General features: G+C 49.0%; 1 protein-coding gene across 2 annotated transcripts in view; it reads right to left on the reverse strand.

The window, feature by feature from the left end:
* The window catches only part of FGF12 (fibroblast growth factor 12), a 343,626-nt gene that overhangs the window by 10,621 nt on the left and 317,470 nt on the right, over positions 1 to 15,535 (reverse strand). For both annotated transcript variants that reach the window (XM_019503490.1, XM_019503489.1), the window contains exon 4: positions 5,886 to 6,084. In XM_019503490.1, the coding sequence (XP_019359035.1) occupies positions 5,886 to 6,084 (199 nt within the window). The remainder of the gene's footprint in view (positions 1 to 5,885; positions 6,085 to 15,535) is intronic.

Consider the following 15,535-nt stretch of genomic DNA (forward strand, 5'->3'; position numbering starts at 1 on the left):
CAGTGTTTTGAGGGCTCTTTCCCTACCGTCAGTGAGAACTGGGGGTGCTTTGCACTCTGTAAAATGAACACGCCTGGACCACAGGGCAGAGATGGGGGCAGATGCCAATGGGCAAACACACAAAACCTTCAACGCAAAACCTGCAAAGGGGACAAGGGGGGGCTGTGCCTGGAGAAGTCCTTTCATTCACCAGAGACATTGGGCTTTGGGAAGCTGCTAGATCAGTTTTCATTTCTTAACACATGGAAGCAAAAGGTTTTCATTTCCCTGGCCCCCGACTTGCAGCCCCGGGGCTTTTCTGCAAGGGCTGGAGGCAGCGGTCATCTTTCCAAATGACGGCTAGGCAGGACAAAGAGGCCTCTGGGAGCCTTGATCTCCAAGGCAGTAAGAGCTGAGCTGAGCTGAGCAGGTGCTATTAATCAACGCCCCCCTCCAAAATGGCAGGTTTAAGTCTGTGGGGATTTGCTCGTTGGCCTGAGAGGCCCCTTCTCAGCAGACACTCCTCCTGCTCCCTTATTTTTTTTCAGCTCGGTATTAGGCACTGAGCTTTTCCCTGGGCGCCAGCAACATGACGGCCTTCCTCTCCGGCGGCATGAGCAGCAGTGGGTTTTCCTTTAGATGCAGCTGTGGCATCTTTTCATGTACGTCTCTTCTGATCCCAGGTGTCTAGCTCATAAGCCACCACTGCTTATGTGAGGGGGCTGTGATCTGGTGTTTAGAGAGAAACAGGCATGGCCCTCCTCCTCCTCCTCCTCACCGCTGTCCTTTGGAGCCAGCTAGTCATTCACTGTGGGGCTGCCCCATTTTACAACCATCCTTTCCCACCAGGAAGCCACCTTTGCAGTTGCCAGGTTCAAGGCTGCGTTAGAGGAAAGGCGCAGGAGCTCCTGGCATGGGGGATGCCATCACATGCAGCATGAGCTGGGGTCCTCTCATGGGAAGAAAGCCATCAGTCTGCAAACCAGCAGTGAGAAGCAAGAGTCCCTTTCATTTAAGGCACCGTTGAAGAGATTTAATTGTCTCAATGCTAGTGATAGGGGAAGGGAGTCAGGCCCCCCAAATTTTTTCTGTCTGGGATAATTATAAAACCAGTAAGGACCAGCAGGAAATGCCAGCCGGGGCATCCCCAGAAGCTGTCTCTTTGGTGGCTAAGAGCAGGGGAAGCTGCCAAGTGTACAGTAATGGCAACAGGTTCAGGCAGGAGATTGAACGTTTATCACTAAGAAGCTGGGCAGCACATGCTTACAGGGATCTGCCTTCTACATTTGGGATCTAGCAGGAGGATCAGGACTTTGGGGGAAAAATAGCCAAGCAAGCCTGGGAGAGACTGCATGCCAAATCCTTCCCTCTGGGGTCCTGTCTAGACTAGGAACATGGTGGGGTGCAGCTAAAGCTAAGGGAAAGGTTTGCTCAACAGTGGGCGCGTTTACACATGCAATTAATACTATTTGGCTCCACTGAACAGTACGTTTACAGCGCAGTAGACTTATTTACTGCACAGTAGGCGCGTCTACATGTTCATTAATGTGCAGAAGTTACTGCCTATTTTAGTACCTGCTTAATGCAGTACTAACGAAATGTACAGTAACTAGAGTTACTGTGCAGTAGCGCTGGCACAGGTTTTTTAGTGACGCTTACTGAGCAGTAGCCTAATACTACTGCACAGCAGCGTATTAGCATGGTTGTTGCCTGGGATGCTAATGTGCAGTGTTATTAGGCTACTACGCATTAAGCATCTCATGTAAATGTGCCCAGTAAGCACCTGCATGTGTAGATGGTGATGCTTTACTGCACAGTAGAATAGTCTTGTCAAGGTTTGTTTGGCTTGAGCCATGATGACCAGAAATAAAAATACGAAGGGAAATGGTGGAAGTGTGTGGGTTTCTGTACTCATCAGAGCTGGCACCTTGTAGTGCATGAGTTACCACTGCCACTCAGACTGTTCTCCTGTGCTTGGAGACAAGGTGCTGAACTTCCCTCTGCTATTAGGTAGTACAGTTTCTGGGATTCCAGTGCATGCAATAGTGTTTGCAAGAAGCAAACTCCAAAGAGCTAAACCCCAAAAGAACAGCAGCTGCCCTCTACTTCCATTCATGCAGAAGGATCCAAAAGTAACTGCGTTCTTTGAGACGTCAAAGAACTCTGCAGGAATATCAGGCCTTAAAATTGCTGGGTTTTTATGCATCTGAAACCCTGCCATCCTAAGTGGAGACATTTTGCCTTTTGGAGTTGCTGAGTTGTTGGTACTTGAATTTAAGACCTCCTGATCTACAAGCAACAGCTTTACCACTGGAAGGGAAGAAACACGTTTCCCTTGGCGGTGAGCTAAAAAAGAGCTGGGCTGTCTGCTTTCAGGACCTTACTTTGGTTCCTGTTTAAACTGAGCCGCTGGGTAGCTTCGCTGTGCGCTTCTCACTGCTGCCACGATCCCCCCTGAGGGGACTGCCCTTGAAGTGGCGGAGGAAATGAGGCCTATATATAGCTTGTGAAGCCTCTCTTCTCCGGTGGGCCAAACTTTAGCTCAGCAGGCCCCTCTCTCTGAGCACTGATTTTGCCCCTCTGATCCCACACCTCACTGCATGTGCCTTCATTTTGGTCATATAACAACCTATGTGCATGCACACACAGGGAGCATCTGCACATGCAAGTCATGCTATTTGGCTTTAATGTGCAGTAAATTGACAGTACAGTGGACTAATTTACTGCACAGCAAGCACCTGCACATGTAAACGGTGACACTTCACTGCACAGTAGACCAACCTATGGTGCAGTAAAGTGTCTCATGTAGACATGCCACGCTGTAGATACACACGACCTGAACAAATGTCCTTCACAAGGCCTGTGCCAGGCATAACTACTCAGTCCTGCTACTTCTGTACTCCACGCTCCCTCCTTCCCTTTGCACGTGCCTTGTTTCTGTTGAAGATATAAGCTCCTCTAGGCACTGGTCATGCCTTCCTGCCTATCTGATGGTGCTAGTATAACTGATTGTTTTCATTACAGCCCTGGCCAAAGGTCCTGGGGTGCTGTTGTGCTGGGGGACGTGTGAGAAGACAGGGAGAGATATGAAAGAAGAGCAGAATAATACATGAGTGCTTAGGAGGCCTTATGGGTGGAAAGCTGTCCTATAACCACCCCCCTCCAGCCCCTGGCGGGTAACACACATCTCCCAGCAGGACATAAAGTTCCAGCAATGTATTTTGTTTTTTTGACCATCTATGATATTCACACAGCGTGGCTGCTTCTGCATGAAGACACGGAGGTCTTGACACTCAAGGAGTGGCTTGGGCTCCTTAGGGCTGGATTCGGGCCAAGGAAAAGAGAGCAGCTATGAAGGAAAGGTAATGCCTTCTCTGCTTTACCATCTCCCCCGCCCAGGCTGTGATGAATGCAGCAGAGGCAAGTCACACGGACCTGAGCTCGCTCTTCCTCCTCCTCCACGTGCAGCCCTCTGCTACCTACAGCTCATGTTATTTGCTCGGGAGCCGGGTCCTCTGTAGCCCCAGACAGCAGAGTGCTTGGGGAAGCTGCCACGTGCCTTTGCTTGGGAGGCAGCCAAGGATGGGATGCGGCAGTGCTCACCAAGGCTGGCTGGGAAGCAGCTTGGAGGAGGGAAGAGGTGGGGGGAGAACTTAATTTGGCTGCCAAGTTTCAAAGAGCTCGCTTGCTTTGGAGTTACATGACAGCAATGATTGAACTGCGCGGGGGCGGCTGCAACCAGGAGAACGGGCTGCAACGGTGGGGGTTTGAGAATGAAAGCGGCGGCAGGCTCTGCGGTAATGAGGGGGCTGCTATAGGTCAGCTGCCTCTGCCTCCATGCCTGGGCATGGCTGGGAGGCAGCATCCTATCCAAACCCCTCCAGCATGCACCTCCTGGGCCACACATGGAGCATCCCACACTTAAAGGGACCCCTAATGAGGGAACACACAGGCCGGGCCCTGCCGAAAAGCACTCCACCCCTCAGCCAGTCCCATCCCAGCTGGGACATGGGGTGAGAACAGAAGGGGAGGAGGTAGAAAAGAAAGGGGCCAGAGGAGATAAGCAACTCAACCAGCCGAGGAGGTGGGCTTGGGGAAGACTCCCGCCAAGCACTGGTATGCCTACGCTAAAGGGCATGCACCCTGTCCTCTCGCCTAGCACAGGGGTCTCCCACGAAATGCAAATGTGAAGCTGTGTTGGGTGGGAAGGGGGGGATTTAGCAGCTCCTCGTGATCAGGCTGGAGACAGAAAGCTGGAGAGACTGGTGCTTCTGCCTTTCTCATGGAGAAAAGCATGCTTCTAGTGGCTTGGGTGTCATGTTGGATGGGGGAGATCCACTCCCTACCCAATGAATGGTTCGGATGTGCCCTCTACCTCAGCATCCCCTATGGGCTAGTTGGGCAGATCTGAGTGCTGGACCACTCAAATGCAGGAGCCCACACGTAGTTGAGTGACACCTCCCATGCACTGCGTTGGGAGCCTGCAATGCTCTCAGTGGGGGGCAGATGACAGAGCAAGGAGCAATGGGCTCAAGCTGCAGCAAGGGAAGATTAGGTTGGATATTAAGAAAAAATAATTCTCATTAGGAGGGTGGCGAAGCACTGGAACGGGTTACCCAGAGACGTGGTGGCATCTCCATCCTTGGAGGTGTTTAAGACCCAGGCAGACAAAGCTGGGATGATGTAGTCGGGGCTGGTCCTGCTTTGAGCAGGGGGCTGGACTGGATGTGACCTCCTGAGGTCCCTTCTAGCCCTCATTTTTTATGATTTCTATGAACCTGAGCATCTCACTTAGGCCTGGAGGCTCCATGTGGCAGCTCACTCCGAGCATTGCAGCCGCCTCTGGCCTCAGTCCTACCTCCTGCTCTGCAACTCGTCACCTCGTGGGCAGAGCTGTGGGGTGAGGTCTACGGAGGTGCTCATGCACGGCCTAGAAGTCACTTGTCTCCCTCAGTCCCCTGCGTGAAGGGACCTGGAGGTCTCATCTGGGTACAGGCGCCGGGTGCTTTCTAGGAGAGGCCAGCTTTCTCCTTCTTGCAGAAGACAAGATTTCTGGGAGCAACACAAAGACGCCCTTGCACCTGTCGCTCTGAGCCCCAGGTGCTGGACACTCAAAGCCCAAGCTCTGTTTTGCCATCCTCTTTAGTGAAAGTAATCTCCTTAATGACACCACACCGTTGTAGGCAGTCTTGGTGTTTGCTCCCGTGGCACTGGTTTAACCGGCTGACACCTCTCCCTTCTCTGACCTCCCTCTGTTGGGGATGCTCCTTTCTCTCTTTCTGCACAGCACTGGGGTGGGTTGTTTCTGGTCTGTAAAAGGCACGGGGATGAATACTCCTACAAGCAGTTTTCCATCTGTCCACAGGACAGCTGCATAAGGACAAAGCCCTTCTCCCGGCAATGTGTTTTGACTCTAGGCTGCCTGGCTGCTCCTTGCAGAGGGTGGTTCAGCATCTCCATCAGGCTCTCGTGGTGGGCACGGGACTGAGACCCATCACCCAAACTGGGTGTACGGGCCAAGACGCTGACAGACAACAACACCTTTCAGCCCCTCTGACGCAGGCTCTATCTGAACCTTGGACCAAGATGCAAAAGCCCATGGAAACTCGTCTTTCTCACTCACTCCCTTCCTCCCGTTAGGGTTGGAAGTTCATCCTTTCATAACCACAAGCAGTCACCTTTGCAGATATGCTGTCAGCTTACAGGGAAGGGAAATGAAGGCTCTCACTACCAAAAAAGCAGAGCATTTAACAAACAAACCATCACTCCTGCATCGTGGTCTGATCTCTACCCTCTCCCCCCTCTCCACCCCCTATGAATCCACGTCAGCTCCAGTATCCCCCCACTTCTCCTACCCTGGGACCTCCCACCTGCCCGCCGAGAAAAGGCGTGAGGATTTCCCATACCTTCAATAGGTTTTGGTACAAAATGTGATGAGGGTTTGGTTTTTTTCACCCGGTTCCCCTTCATAATTTGACCTTCTTTATTGAGCCCTAGGAACCACGCACGTCCAGATTCCTGCTGCCGGTACAGCGTGGAAGAATAAATAACGTAGTAGTTTTCAAAGACGGATTCCTTGAATTTGCATTCTGGCGTGAAAATATCCTGCAGAGGGAGAGAGAGAAGGGAAAAAAAAAAAAAAGCAATGGAAGGAATTAATCACTAATCACTTAAGCCAGGCATCACTGAGAGCTAATCAATGTTCCCCAATCACAGTCAGCTTAGCAATAGAGCACTATAAATGGCAGCTGTTTCGGACCCCAGCAATAAAGTGCAGATCTAGAAAACAGTCCAATAAAATAAAAGTCCCTCTGGTCTGTTGATACCGCAGGGCTGTCGTTTGCAAACCAGCCTATGAAAGAAGTGCTTGGGAAAAGCGTGTGCAATGCTTTGCGGGTGTGGACACAACATGGTCCATAAGCCCAGGTGGGTTAGGAACCCCCTGGCTGTGCAAGGAGCCAGTGTGCATGCAGGAATGGGGTGTCTGGATGTCTGGGGGCTGCCTGCAGGTTGGTGTAGCATCTACAGCATGCTTGAGAGACAAAGGTGGCAGGGTTTTGGCTCTGCCGTCCAGGCAGCAAGGTCCCGATCCCCACGACACAGCTGCGAACGCGCCTCGTGCACCTGAGCTGGACACCTGGAGACAGCTGCCGAAATCGCCTCCTGGCAAAAGGCAGGTCTGGAGAGAGGAGGTGGAAGGATGCTGAGAGGTGGCTTTCAGGAGCACGTTTGTATTTCCTTAATCAAAAATGGGGCAGGAGGGGGTGAAGGCACAAAGCGTGAGAAAGGCTGAATAAGGAGGGGGGGAAAAATCAACGAAGTGTAAGCAGCTTCCCTGGACAGAGGCTGCTGGATTCAGGCCTGGCCAAGCAGTGGAAAGGGTGTAACAGGAACACGGTCAGATTTGCTGTCCAAACAGCTGGGACAGAGAGGGGAAGCCTTCCAAGGCAAGATGGTGCAAACTGCAATGCCCTCATCTGCTACCTTCTCCCTGCACAGGGGTGGCAACGGCATCTAGCAAAGACTTCAGGCTGGATACACCTGCCCCACCATGAAAGGGGGAGTGAGAACCCCCCCCCCCTTCCCAATACCACCCATAGCCCAGCAGGCTAGATGCCCATGAGGCATCCAGGAAGAGCCCCAGCCATCAGCCCACCCTCTCCATCCCTCTTTTTAAGCAGAAAGCCTCTCCTGGACTCAAGGAAACTGCTCAGCGAACATTTTGTTACAACTGGTACCTCCTAGGTGAAGGTTTCATTCCCCTGAATTGTTATTTCTTGAATAGCTTTTCATTGGCAAATGCCTCTACCTGCACTGCCAGCTGCCAAGAGCTGTAGTGACCTGGGCAGGAGGTTTGTTCTAGATGTGGCATCATTCAAGGAGCTGAGCAATGACACCGGAAACAGGATGATGCTCAGCTTCCCAGACCCTATGCAATCAGATGGACACTCTTGTCCAGTAAATCCTGCTGCTAATGACCACGGAGGAGCTCTCCGGTAGATACTGCAGCATTGCATTCATATCATATCATTGGGGCTGCAATTCTGAGCTCCATTTCCCTGGGAAAGCCACTGCCAACTTCAAAGTGAAGCTGTCAGGGTCATACAACATCCTTGTTGCAGACCTCTTTTCAAAGGCAGCATTTTGCACCTTCAGCCATAGTCCCAGCTGCAGGGTGCATTCCCGAGACCTTCTTTTTCGGGTTATATAAAGTGTTGCTAGCATGACAACATATCTGATGTGCAACAGACCTGCACAGCCAGTCAGGCTTGAAGCCACAGGAGAGAAAGAGCCGCAGAATGTGCACCGCTTTGCGGCACGTAACCAAGTCTGCATCCATCGTTAGCAGCGCGGATTAAAAATGCTTCCGACCCACCGGGTCCCTCTGCCGTGTGTGATGGGACCTCGTGCTTGTCCTTAAACAAATACTTTAGGGGGTGACAGGCTAGATGGGGTCTGGAAGGCTTCTCACAGCACTTGGGGAAACAGTAGGAACTAATCTGCCAGTGACTTGTGCTCCCAAATATCACCCCAAAGCCATTCTCTGTATTCAGCTCTGTGGTGGGCCCTCCACCGGCTTTGTTTTGGCTTCGAATACACAACTCATATGGGGCAGAGAGACATATTAGCACTTTTGGTAATGTCAGAAATCAGACAGCTACTTTATAGTGAGGTATTATTATTATCATCATTGTCATTATTATTATTATTACCATCATCATCCCCAGCAGTCTTTCCTGCCCAAGTGCAGGGGGGCTGGACTCAAGGATCTCGTGAGGTCCCTTCCAGCCCCTCACATCTATGAATCATCATCATTGTCATTATTATTATCATTATTATTATTAAAAATGGGGAACTGAGAAAGGCTGAATAAGGGCCGGGGCTGGGGGGAATCACTGAAAATATTCTGTGAAGTGTAGACCATCTCCCCGCACAGAGGATGCTGGAGTCAGGCCTGGCCCAGATGTGAAAAAGGCATGACAGGAACACAGTCAGATTTGCCTATTATTAATAATTTGATTAACATTAAAAATATTCAATTTAATAATCAGTATTCATAACTGCTACTAATGATACTTAATCAGTGCAGTTAATGATCAGTGGTTGTGTTAGTTATTAGTTCTTGCTCATTGTTACAAAAAATTATAACAGCAATGATAATAGTAATCATGGTAATCATAACGATAATGATAATAACAATAATAACAGTAATAACAACAATAATAGTGATAATAATAATAACATTGCAATGCCAGCTGCAGGGCATTATGCCAGACATTGTACAATTGCAAACCACACCAGAGACCGTCCCTGCCTCAAAAAGCCTACGATGTACCGAGCAGAGAGGCTCGTCCCAGTCACAGACTGATAAAACAAATAGTTTCCCCATAAAAACGGATATGTCATATTGCCAGCAAGGTGGTAGGCTGCAGCGTGACCCTGCTGCAATCGCATCCTCGGGTCCACGCTTCTTCTCCCCCACTGCTTTCTTAAGAAATGGGTCCCCTTTACATTGTGTTGTTGCTCTCCCACCGCCAACCCCTGCCCACGAAGCGTGGGGTTTGAAGGCTCAGCTGTGACTTTAGTGCTTCACACTTTGCCACCAGCAATACGGGTTTTGCACCTAGCATTTAGCCGACCCCTTTGCTGACGTGAATAATGCAAATCAGACCACAGCTCTGCTTCCCGCTGCGGTGCTGCCTCTGCCCTCGCAAGAACAATTTGTGTGTGCTTTGGGAAGCGGAGCGAGCAGACCTGACGTAAATGGCAGAGTGGATGGGAACAGGCTCTGTTCTCTACACTTCCCTTTCCATTTATTACATTTGGAGCCAGGTTTTGAACAGCAGTGGAAATCTGGAGCAACTCCTCCAGTATTAAAAACTTCTTTCTTGGAAATACAAGGCTAGACTCTATTCTACCCACTGGATGTCTTCTCCAGAAGAAGGTAGGGCAGACTGGCCAGCCACATTAGAAAGCATGCTTACATGTCATTATACCAGGGATTTACACATGGGACTCAAGCCACTTTCCTAGGGGCTGCCTGTGGGTGCCGGGCCTGTCCCATGGGATTCATTTTGGTCAGTCTGTAAGTGTTCAAACATTTACTTGTTCTTTGGTTTCTTCTTGTTGGTGGCCACCCTTGAACGTTTGCAAAGCACATCTAGATTAGTGTACTAAGTTGCAGGATGTGCCATTTGTTGATGTCTTTGTGGATGCTGATAAGAGGTGATTGAAGCTGTCTACTCTGCTCGTAGAATAGATTTCCTACCCAAGTTGACAGAGGCTGGTTATTTCATCTTAATTCTGGGGACAGTCCATGACGTGTGTTACTTTTGGCTGCTAACTTCACTAATACTCTTGAGTGCTACAAAATAGGAGAAGGATATTAGGATAATAACAGCAGATCATCTACCAGCTTTACTGTCAAAATTAATTACATTAAATCAAGTAAGGAACTGTTGTTTCACTTATCTCAGCCTAAGAAGAGTGGCAAAGAAAGGGAATAACTGAAGGCGTACTTAAATGGTTTCACACTAATAAGATAGTTCTTACAGCCAACGCTGTGCACTGACGGAAAGATCTTGTAATTTAAGATAGTTCTCCGAAGTGCAGCGGGCTATTAGCCAGAGATGGAAAATCTGAGATTTGCAGCTGTTTTTAAGGAGAACTCAGCAATGGGGACATGGGCATCTCCAGAGAGCAAAGCCTTCTCTCTGGGTGTGTCTACACGGACGCATTTACTGCACAGTACAGTACAGGTGTGCATCTACATGTGCGCGCCTGTACTGTACAACAAATATGGCGCTTTATGCTGACTTGGGTGTAAATTTGATACGTGCATCATGCAGGTATCAGATTTACACCTGATTAATTACTGTGCAGTAATGCACATGTAGACGCATTACTATGGAGTAACACTAAAGTTAGTCCCAAGTCAGTCCACATGCAGCGTTGCTGCACTTTAACGCCTGCATGTGTAGATGCTGGCCTATTCCCACTTACTGTGCAGTAACTTTAAGCCGGCGTAAATGCCCTCTATGCGGCAGGTAGCAGATGGCAGCTTTAGTGCTGTATTCCCAGGGCCCTGTTCCCGAGGCGGCTCTATCCTGACCTCTATCCTCTTGGAGTAACAGGTAGGTTTGTCTCCATGGATCTCGACTGCCCCTACCCCTGCTATCATGACCTCTGCAAATTAGGCATGCAATACTGGCCAGAGACTAATGTCCACTCTGTTCAGATGAAAATAACATGATGAAATTCAATGCACGGATAAGTAAGGGATGATTCAGCTTTTTTTCCCTTCCCACAAAGGGCTTTTTTAAATCTGTGAATTTGGTCCCTGCAGAAAGTCCCCTGACCCCCTCCCAGGAACATGTCTGGAGTAAGTGGCTTGGAGAAAGGAAAAAGGAAAGGAGATAAGCTGGAGAAGAAAAAGAAAAGCACCCTGTCATTTTTTATGGAAAAAAAAGTCTTTTTGACACATGATACGTGCTTTTAAATTTTGGTCAAGAATTGTTCAGCTTTCTGACAAAAAAATGGACACAGAAAATATTAAAAAATCATGGGGTTGGGATTTTTTGTATCTGAAAACAACCACTGAAAATATTCTTAAATTTTACCGAAAGCTGTTTACAAACTTTGATCATTTTTACATACATTCTTTTCATTGTGAAAAAAACCATTGTGAGAATTACAAAAATAAATATATCTGAAGTCTTTCCCATGAAAAAGGTGGCTTTTTTTTTTATTAACTTTGCCAGTGACTTTCCTACTAGGGTTGGATTTGAATCTATGCCCCCAGAGGGCAAAGTTTTGTGTCACGGTCCCAATAGGAACAATGAATTTGATTTGCTTTGTAAAAATAAATCTGGATTTTCTTGTGCTCACATGATGCCGTGAACCTGAACAAAATTGAATACTAATGCAGTGCATGTTGTCCCACTGGACAAATACACAGTTTTGCACTCTTAAAAATACTCAGTTATCCAGAGAATACAGCTCAGTACGACTGACGGTTACTGTTCTGGACTTGGGTTGCAGGGGTGTTGCGTCTGTGATAGTCCAGGGAACACGGGAGAAGCCAGGCTTGTTTGGCAACCCCTTTTTTGGATTAATTCTAACACTGGGAGAAATATTAGGCAAGTTCCTGACTATGAAATGTCCTTCCTCAGGTCTGGGAAAGTTGGACTTAGAGGATATCAGATGCCCTGCTCTGCCCTGTTCAACGCCCCAACATCACGTGTACGCACATGAGGTCTCCACCCGGCCCCACTGCGTGCGGGAAATGCAAGTCGTGCTTATGTTCTTCTAGCCCCTTTGAAAAATGCCCGCCAAAATGACCAGCCAGATGTGAGCGGGAGATGAGATCAGGCCGATGGAGATGCACACGCTCCAGGGAAACCGAGCAGGAGTCTGTCTGGGAGACTTGCGGTCTCCGAGGGATTGGCTGCTATTTCTTGGAACAGCTGCCTGTCTTGCAAACGCTTCCAGTGCCGCTCGGCTGGGACGCAGCTCACTGAGAAAGGACAACGGCATGCTGTGAATGAGCAGGGCTGGCCGGGCAGCACAGACACTGTGGGGAGAATGGGAACTACAGCACGTTCCCCAAGGCAAAGCCACTATCTTTCCCTTGACTTCACTGGCCCCTGGGTCCAAACCTAGCTGCTTGCTCGGGATTGAACCTCTTGATGTCAAGGCCAACTCTTCCCTTCCCCAAGAAGTTTAAAAGCACCAGCTTGGAAGAAGACATCTATCCTTTTCCAAGTTCTCTCCTCATCCATAGGAGAAAAGTCTGGCTGAGTATAATGAGTCCCTGGAAGTAGCGGCAGGAAGAGAATGAGCCCATTCTGCAAGTAATTAGTGACATTGTATATGAAGGGAGATTAATTATGGGACTTGAAACCGCTAAATAATGTCTTTCCTGCATCATGGTTTGACTTGGTTTGTGGCACTTTTAGGCCTCTATTTACCTACCAGACACAGCTTGCCCTTTGGTGTAAGTCCTCCAAGCCGTGCTGTGGCTTGGGGTCTAGGCGTGATTTCCACCCCCTGAGGACCTGGCTGTCCAGCAATTGTATACATGTCAGTTAAATATTCAGAATTTAATAGAGCATTTAAACTGTATTCATTCTAAATAACACCAAGTGAACAAGTCTTCTTCTGCACAGACCTGGAGCTGCGTCTTGCTCATTTTCTGGAGGGAGCTCTGGAAGTGACTAAAGCAGACGGGCTGGGTCTATGCGAACACTCCTCTGCCCAAGAAGGATGGGTTTTGAGAGGAGACCCAAAATATTCTGACCACACCAAGAGTCCCACTGACTTCACTATGAGCAGATCTGGCTGAAACTGGAAAGCCTGGATACTAACCACGGCAAGCAGATAACACCGATATGGATTATTATCAACATGTCTGGTGCTGAGTAGATAAATACAGACATGGGCAGAGGTCTTCAAAGGTATTTTAGTACCTAAAGGCATGGGAAGATGCTACATTTTCCCTGATGCCAAGAATCAGCAAACAGAGAGTGCAAATCCCTAAACCAGGGTGAGTTTGCCAGGTGGAGAATTACCCCTGAAAGAATAAGGAGTAACATGCTACTGGTATAAGTTGAACCTATTTATGTTTTATCTGTCTGCAGCCATTTGCTGAAGGAAGACAAACCCGGTCTCCCACCATCTAAGTTGTAGGGTGCTATAAAAGCCACTTTTTGTGGGAGCTACCCTGGGAGAGCAGCATGTCTGTCTGCTCCTGATCTCAGTGGGATCTACATAGGCAGACAAAGCTGGTATTTTTTACCCCGGGGTGTGTGCCTGAAGGGTGAAGATACACATTATGCTTAGACCACACTAAATATGTGGGATGTTAAGTGTTGGTGAAGTTAAAATGTGCTGAGCAGCCGCATGTTAAGGGTTAATACCGTTTCTTCCCTGCACTGCTCTGACTTGCCACTAGAGGGCTGGTGAGCAGGGGTGGGGCTAGGAGCCAGGACACTTGTGGGAGGGCGGCACTAGGAGCAGTGCATCCTGGGATGCTGGAAGACTGCAAATGGATTATCTTTGTGGAGCAGACTGAATTAGGTAGCACGACCCAGTTACCCCTCACCTGAAGTGGTGTAACTTTGAGGCGCTCAGAGGGTGTGACTTAACAAGCTTTAACGTGTGGATGCGTGCGTTTGAAGTGTTCTTAGTATGGTTTCAGTGCAGTGTGTAACGTCTCCCTATGTCTGTCTCGACTCATCTGCATAGGATCAAGGTTCAGGACCATTGCAAAACCTTATAATTTCAAGCTTGATCCTGCCTATCCTGGCTCACAAGAGACGTCTCTATTCACGTGAATAACCCCACAGAAGAGAACTAGGAGAGTCCCACTAAGAAGTATGCCATACGAGTAACCCTGTGGGCTTCACTGACTACACTTATGCTGAAGGAGTCATATGGAGACGAGGTTTATCTGCACAGCCGTCAAAGGGATGGTCGCAGCTTGGGCAAACAAGCCCCAGGGGCTGGAGGGCAGCACAGAATTCAGCCTGGCTTAGCAACCAGAGTCCCCGGGGATGTGTATGTCCACAGCTCCACTGCTCCAGGTACGCAAGCCCCCTACCCCAACTGCAGCACAGACCTACCCGGAGAATAGTCAAGGTTGCATTCTTGATTCCAGAGCATCTCACCAATGCATTTTACTCCTAACTTTTAACCTGGGCAATGCTACTCCTGCTGAGGACACACGCATTTCTTTAAGTGCTTCAGGGAAGTGAAAGACCCTCAAACTGGGTTGATCAGCCCTGGACTGGGGGTGTCACAGTCCTGACCCTAATGGACCCTTCACTGAAACAAAAGCTGACACGATGGCTGTGGGGTTCAACTCAGGGCTACTCCGAAAGCTGAATACGGCTTTATGGGAACAGGCCCAGGCAGGTGGGATTTGAAGATTAACAACAGAGTAGTTTTATGCATGAAGGCAATCCACAGACCCATGTGGACCCAGAGAGGTGGCACATGAAACACTTAGTGCCTTGCTTTCCCTCCTACTTGTGAAAGGCTCAGACCCAGCTTTGGGTCCGAAGGCTTGGAGAAGCTGAGCCCTGGGGTTGTGCTCATTACCAAATCCCCGCTAAACTAAACGTGTCTATCAAAGGCAGTTGCCTCTCTGGGAAGGGTTATTTCAGCAGTGCAACTGCAGGCTCCCCCTTCATGCTACCTTCAGTATCAGGCAGATCCCAAGCCTGTTTCTATTTTCCAGCTCCTTATCTGAGGACCCGTGCTCACTGATTGTCTCCTCTGCATCCTGGATATCTGATAAAGTGTCTGGGAAGGGGAGCGATGCTGTAACCTGCACCAGCACCGAAGGACTAAGCTGAAATACATCTCCCCTCAAAGCCATCTGTCAGGAGACAGGAAGGGAGCAGACAACACAGTGATGAGTTGTACGAAAGGAAAAGCTTGGGTGCCCAGGTCAGGAGAAATGATACTTTCCTTTTTATCTTGTCCCAACCAAAAATAATACCTGGGAAAGCATGATAATGGGGGGACCCCCATAGTGAAATCCAGATTATGTATCCTCTTTGGGCTCCATCTCTCCCTGCATACATCTATTTGGTGTCTACTTAGCACAGCGGACACTGAACAAAGTACAGCCTTTCGGCACTGCTGCAATATAGGCTATGATCATCATTCGCAGACTTTCTGAACTGGCATTAACATATTATTATTTAAATGACGGTGGCACCTGGAGACTTTAATTCAGATTCCGGCCGGCTGGCACGCAGAGCCCTGTCTGTACTCACCCGACGAGACTGTCCCTGCCCTGGAAAATGTAAAAACTGAAGCAATGAGAGGACTGCAAGGTAGGAGAGCAGAAGGGTTATTTCCCCTAGTTTATACTCAGGGGCACAGCACCATTAAGTGACTTGCCAAAGGTCGCACAAGGAGGCTGTGGCAGAGCTTGGAAGTCAGCTTGGTTCCTGTCTCAGCCAGCGCTGTTTTCTCCTTTAATATTAACAGTGACTGTACACTGGCAACAGAAAGCAGGCTCCAGACCTCTATGAGACAGAATCAG

The sequence above is a fragment of the Gavialis gangeticus genome, unplaced genomic scaffold (assembly GCF_001723915.1).
Source record: "Gavialis gangeticus isolate Ggan-Ray unplaced genomic scaffold, GavGan_comp1, whole genome shotgun sequence".
NCBI classification, from domain to species: Eukaryota; Metazoa; Chordata; order Crocodylia; family Gavialidae; genus Gavialis; species Gavialis gangeticus.